The sequence below is a fragment of the Octopus sinensis genome, linkage group LG25, assembly GCF_006345805.1.
Source record: "Octopus sinensis linkage group LG25, ASM634580v1, whole genome shotgun sequence".
Lineage (NCBI taxonomy): Eukaryota > Metazoa > Mollusca > Cephalopoda > Octopoda > Octopodidae > Octopus > Octopus sinensis.
This window is the reverse complement of record NC_043021.1, coordinates 3,722,120-3,728,631: the sequence shown is the minus strand read 5'-3', so window position 1 is coordinate 3,728,631 and position 6,512 is coordinate 3,722,120. Positions and strand designations below refer to the sequence as shown.

General features: G+C 37.2%; 1 protein-coding gene across 2 annotated transcripts in view; it reads left to right on the top strand.

Annotated features, from left to right (window-relative positions):
* The first annotated feature begins 3,542 nt into the window (after nucleotides 1-3,542).
* The window catches only part of LOC115224237 (serine-rich adhesin for platelets), a 126,946-nt gene continuing 123,976 nt past the window's right edge, over nucleotides 3,543-6,512 (top strand). The window contains exon 1 of one of the 2 annotated variants that reach the window (XM_029795027.2): nucleotides 3,543-4,237. In XM_029795027.2, coding sequence (XP_029650887.1) covers nucleotides 4,184-4,237 — 54 coding nt within the window. In that variant the 5' untranslated portion in view covers nucleotides 3,543-4,183. The remainder of the gene's footprint in view (nucleotides 4,238-6,512) is intronic. The other variant, XM_029795028.2, reaches the window with a different exon arrangement.

Sequence of the window (6,512 nt, the reverse complement as noted above, 5' to 3'; positions counted from 1 at the left end):
TGTCTGTGGAGTGCTCAGCAGGCTGTTCCGTTGATTCGGATCAACCGGAACCCTCGTCGTCGGAACCGACGGAGTGCTTCCATCCCATCCCATAGGCTGAATGGAAATGGGATCTTGGAGAGACACCCTCGCACGATCAAGGCTGAGAGGAGACATAACTCACCAATTGAGGTGATATTTTGATATGATATGTCACTCCGGTAAGGACAGGCTGAGGAGTCGGTGCCACACAAGGCGATATGCAGATATGAATGTTGTCATCCGTGTACAGTATCACAGTGACCTGTGGTAAAGAGAGATTCTGCCTTCGTTCAGATGAGGGATAATGGGTGGATCAAGCCCCAAATGCGCGCCGCACGTTTCAACGGGGAGAAAGGAATAGTAACGACAGTTAATTCTCAAAACGTGTCTGCGGATGGGGTACCACTTCATCCTTAGATGTCCGCAGGATCATCGATATGTCGGACGACGGAGGAGGAGGAGGAGAGAATGCGATCAGCGCTCCATCTCTGCGGTGGTCACAGCGGGTGAGACGTCTGCCCTGGTGGATGGCAGATTTTTGACATGGAGTGAGGTGATGAGATGTTCTTTGAGATCCAGGGGTGGAAGTGCGTGTGGGGTTGAGGTGGGCCGGAAGTATAGGGTTAGTGATGTCACGCGAACGACTGAGGGGGACTTTGTCGGAAGAAGAGGAGTGAGGGAGATCATGAGAGAGGTAGGACGATTAGCATTTTTGGGCGGGTGGGGGCTGTTGCTCGGGATGGACGTGGTGGCTGCGTGAGTTCAGAGAATTTGTCGTTAGGCTGTGTTCAGAGGTTAGGCATGTAGGGTTCTCACGGACATATCTCGGCTGGGACTCGCGAGGTAGATGAATTACACCCACCTTCCACATACCACTTTTTTTTTTTTTAAGATGTGATTTCAAGAAGGTTTGGATGCTATTTCTGACAGGTAAAGTGGCAATATACTGCAGTCATCACTGGTAGCCTGCGGGACTTTCTGAATGGCACGCCTAATGAAAAATTACCTTGAATACTTCTAGTAGTGAGGCCCGTCCCATGATGATCCATGTCTCGTGTAACCCGCTTCTCTAAAAAAAAGGCTACCCATGCATGGTGTACAAGCTCCCTTATTGACTCGTTGGTTACCTGGCGAGTACTTCAATATCGTACAAATTTAGCTATTTTAAGGATGGGTAAATTATGGCAGATATAATCATAGGCGGCAGTGTGTGGACAAGTTATAATGAAGTTAACACAGTCGTGTTTCATAAACACGCATTTAGTTTCGCTGTGTAAACAGACACTGGTTAATTCTCAAAAGTCTCTCGGCAGAACGAACCTGAGAACAATTCGACTAGTTTCCGCCGATAACTGCAACCACGTTGGAAGTGCCTACACGTGTTAGTCCTACCGAGAGAGAGAGAGAGAGGGGGAGAGAGAGGGAGAGAGAGAGAGAGAGAAAGAGAGGGAGAGAGAGAGAGAGGGGGAGAGCGAGAGAGGGAGGGGGAGAGAGAGAGGGAGGGGGAGAGAGAGAGGGAGGGGGAGAGAGAGGGAGAGAGAGAGAGAGAGGGAGGGGGAGAGAGAGAGAGAGAGAGAGAGAGCAAGCACTTCATAGTTTACTTTCGAAAAAAAAAAACCCAACGAGTAACAGGTGTGGATTTTACACACATATCCGCTCATTCACTGAAGTACTGAAACAGAGATGTTTGAATTGCGTATACACATGTATATTCAATAAATCTGGCTATATAATGCCTGTATAGTTAAGAAGTTCACCTCGTCATAGTGATGTCCCGGGTTCGATCATACAACGCGGTGTTTTCACAGACTAATCAGGAAGCGATACATTTCGAAACATATAGCAGTTTGTCCACAGATTCTTTCTTAGGGGAGCCAGGACGCAGAGCACAGGAACCAATGTTTTTGTTTTAAGAGTGCGTGCAGCAGACGAAATAAAAAAAAATTATTAAAGCTGTTAATGGCCCCGTGATTTACAAACTGACTTCTGTGTTCCCATGACTTTTGTATAATTGTTTGCTCGGAAGAGAGAGGATCTCACACATAATGTATACAGACGCTTTTTTTAAGTACAAAATTAATTTTCTTAGGAGTTTAATAGTGGATGATTCGACTCTGGTTTCCCAGCCGGTAATTATATTTTATCGAACCCAGAAAAAAAATTACGGAAAAATTTCAATAACTGATAATTAGCATTATTTTTTGCTTCGTTATTATTAAAAACGATTTTCTTTCACAAGTGTAAGGCTATTAAACTTAAGATATTTGTTTTATAATATTAAGAACAATTTAAAGTATTTAAATGAAACGTCATATTTTTTTTCCAGTTATTTTTTTTTCTAGTCAAAATTGTGACTATATTTACGGAAAAATCTGAAAGCAGGGAAAGATGACGGCAGTGGGATTCGAACGCAGGACATAAAAGGACGAAACCAAATGACTTCCGGGTTTTAGCGCATGTCTATGAATAAATATTGACTTAAATGCAGAAGTCTTGGGTAATTTATTACAATACGGGGAAGCATGAACAAGTTTAAAGCAATCGTTGAGTCTAAAAAAAAATTTAAAAAACCCCAGATACTTTGGTCAACTAATGTTTTAACATTTTCTAGTAATCTAATAAAAAATTACTAATTACTAATTACAAAAAAAGTTAATTATATTTTTCAGAAAAGTCACCGGCACCAAGCAGTGATGTAGTTAAACATTATTATTATTATTATTATTAGTATTATTATTATTATATAATGCGAAGAAAAGCTCTAATATATATATACACATCTTATGATGCAGTTCTGTTCAGAGGCTTGAGCAAGTTTTACACTTCTTACTCCGACCATGTTCTCCCTTTACGTATTTTTAAAGGTCTTCTCCCGAACAGTACTTATATCATTTAAGCTAAGCAATCGTCTGTCTCCACACAAACATTTCATTCATTTCAGAACATCTATACATACATATATTTTATTTTGAAATTAAAAAAAAAACACAGAGAGAGAGAGACGCACACACACATTTAATAATATTTATCTATCACCTGATTAAAACCTGAAGACTTGTCCAAGTTAAACGGTGTTTATTAAGTGTTCTGCAGGTTACCAACGTCCCTCCTACTCCGATTCAACGGTCTACTCCTCCTATCGCTTTTTTTCTTCCGGGCCTCCTGCAGAACCGCATAAAACTGTAGTCAAAGCCAGTCGTCAAGTAACCTTCACACGGTGTTGTTGCTTTTATGTTACCGCTACTGCGCTGTTTAAGGTGGCGGTCGCAGTGTTTATTATGGTTCTGTGAAGCCCTGGACGGCAGGACAGCTTAGAATTCTGCTTTAAGACCCCAAAAAAAAATCATCATATCTTCCATTTTTCTCTTTCTCTCTCTTTGTTTTCCCATCTCAGCCGGTTCTCGAGATACACACACACATATATATATACATATATATAAAAGAAGGTAACACAGGATAGAAAGACCAATGTGAATATATATATAACTTCGAGATACACACACACATATATATATATATATACATATGTACATATATATATATATCTAAAAGAAGGTAACACAGAATAGAAAGACCAACGTGAATATATATATATACCTTCGAGATACACACACATATATATACATATATATATATATATATACATATGTACATATATATATATATCTAAAAGAAGGTAACCACAGAATAGAAAGACCAACGTGAATATATATATAAATTCATTAAAAAAATATATATATGCTGACAGAGAATGCTGCCAACGGGCATCAAATTGTCTCCTTTTCTACACCAGATAGATGAAATGTTTCCTTGGACCTAAGAAGCCTTCGACAATCCGTGGAAGGAGTACAGTGGATAAAGAAATACTTTGGAAAATTCTAAACCATTTCACAAAAAAAAGGACGAGGAATTTAGTCGGCAGGAAAAGAAATATCCTTGGAATTTATATTATTATTATTATTATACACACCACACCACACAAAACACATATTTCTATATTTTATATATATATACACACACACACACACATATATATACATATATATATATATTTGTTATAACAACATCTATTGGTAATAATTAATTACACTCGACTGTAATTGAGTTATCGGTCTATCCTTAGAACCGAAAGTGTCTTGGAGATCATCTCTGGCCATCTGTGATGGCTTTGGTGACCATTCAACGTTCTCCGAGCCCCAGTAACAGCCCGGAATCGGTAAGTTGACCCTTTTCTTTTTTTTTTTTTTGGTTTCTTCTTCTTCTATTATTTTACGATGTCTTTTTTTTGTGTGTGGGTTCGTTTTCGTTTTGTATATGTTTTTTTTTTTCCCCAGTTTTCTTTCTCACATCGCTTTGTCATTTTTTCTCTCTCCAAACACCTACAGCTATGATGTATAGTACGTATGTGAATATATATATATATATATATATATATATATATATAAAATATATGCATATATACATACATATATGTACGTACCTACCTCTACATGTATATATACAGGACACCAAAAAGCGTCGAAATATATATATATAATATTAGGGAGTATAGTTCCAAACTTACAGGGAAAATTAGATTTAGTATTAAATCAAATTTCACAGTATAAATATATAAAATATGAATTAGAGATAAAATCTCTATTAGGCAACTCATTTATGTATTGGTTTATGTCTATCGCTGCTTGAATTGCCTAATAGTGGTTTTATCATATTATACATACATATATATATATATATATATTGTATTCGTATTATATATACACATGTATATATAATATATACATACAGATATGTATAGGGCTATATAATAATATATACATATTTGTGATTTATGTATATCATCTACTTGATCGTATACTTGTATGTGTATTCGCTCAAATATTTGTGTAAATAGAAATAAACACACGTTTAGTAGTTTTTTCTTTTTATTTATTTATTTATTCCCCCCCTCCCACGAATTTCTGTTTCTCACTAAACTTGTTACAAATGCACGCAAAGACTTCATTCTTCTCTGTTATTTCGTTTAACTAATCGATCAAGTTTTTTTAATTTTATTTCTCTTTGTGGTTTCCTTAAATCGTTAGGTTTGGAAAAATTTTCTGTCTTTGATAATTTTTTCCCCCTTTTTCCCCTTTTTTTTTGTCCCAATTGCAAGGTTTTGATCGACATTTTTGACACAGCGATGATTCGCAAAGATTCTGGGGGAAGCCCAGGTCTAATTAAGCTGTCGGCCTTATCTCTGAAAATAGTCAATGCGTCTCTGATATACATATATATATGTATATATATATATATGTAAGTTGTGTGTCTGTCAGTGTATATTTGTATGTGTGTATAAATATATATTTAGTTATATGTCTGTTGTTTATGTATTTGTATAGACATATACGTGTATGAGAAAAAATATGCATATTATGTGTGTATACGTGAATATATGTGAAGATGTAATAGTTGAGCGTGTGTGTTTGTGTGTACTGTTATATGTGTATACATAGATATATATACACACACTATTATGTGTATCCATGTGCATATATGTGTGCAAAGAACTATATATATGTATATATATGTGTGCAAAGAACTAAATGTATATATATATATATGGTGTGTGGGAAAATATCTGTGTGTGTGTGTGTAAAGTGGGAGGGTCCCGGCTGATGGTTTTAAAACAAAAAATCCTAAGTGTTTATTGTTGGTATATCTCTGCTCTATTATCACTCCTTTCATAATAAATGTCTCTTGTCACACACACACACACACACACACGCACATTTTTTTTTGTCTGTCTGTCCGTCCGTCTCCGTCTCTCTCTCTCTCTCTCTCCCTTACTCCCTCTCTTTCTCTCTCTCTCCCTCCCTCTCTCTGATTACTCATAACTTCTTGATTGCTGTTTTATAAAATGCTATATACTTTATTTTATACGTATAAAATTCCTTGTACATGTGACTAACACACACACGCACACACACACACGCACACACACACACACGCACGCACACACACACACACAACACACACACACACACACAACACACACACACACACACACACACACACACACACACACACACACACACATATATATATATATACATACATATTACATGTTTATAGATTCGGTGCATTCTGTGGCTTAATTATAAAGTACGTGAATATATCATCTGTAATAGTCATCATATGACGATGACAAGCTTAATAGCGATAGCAACCCTATTGTCATTTGATTGCTTCCCCCATCACTAAACAGATAGTTGATAAAGAACCGATAAGGCACTACACACACACACTATCCGGTAATTAGTCGCGCGCACCTACACACGGCTAACTAATTACCTAACTAACGTTTGGGGTGGGTTTCCTGGCTACCCCGCACTCTTCGCTACTATTACACACATTTTTGCATCCACCACCCCACCTCGCTTTTTTGCGGGGTCTGAAATTTGTTTCTCTCTTCTTTGTCCTTTATCTTTCTTCACTACCTTTTTCCAGAA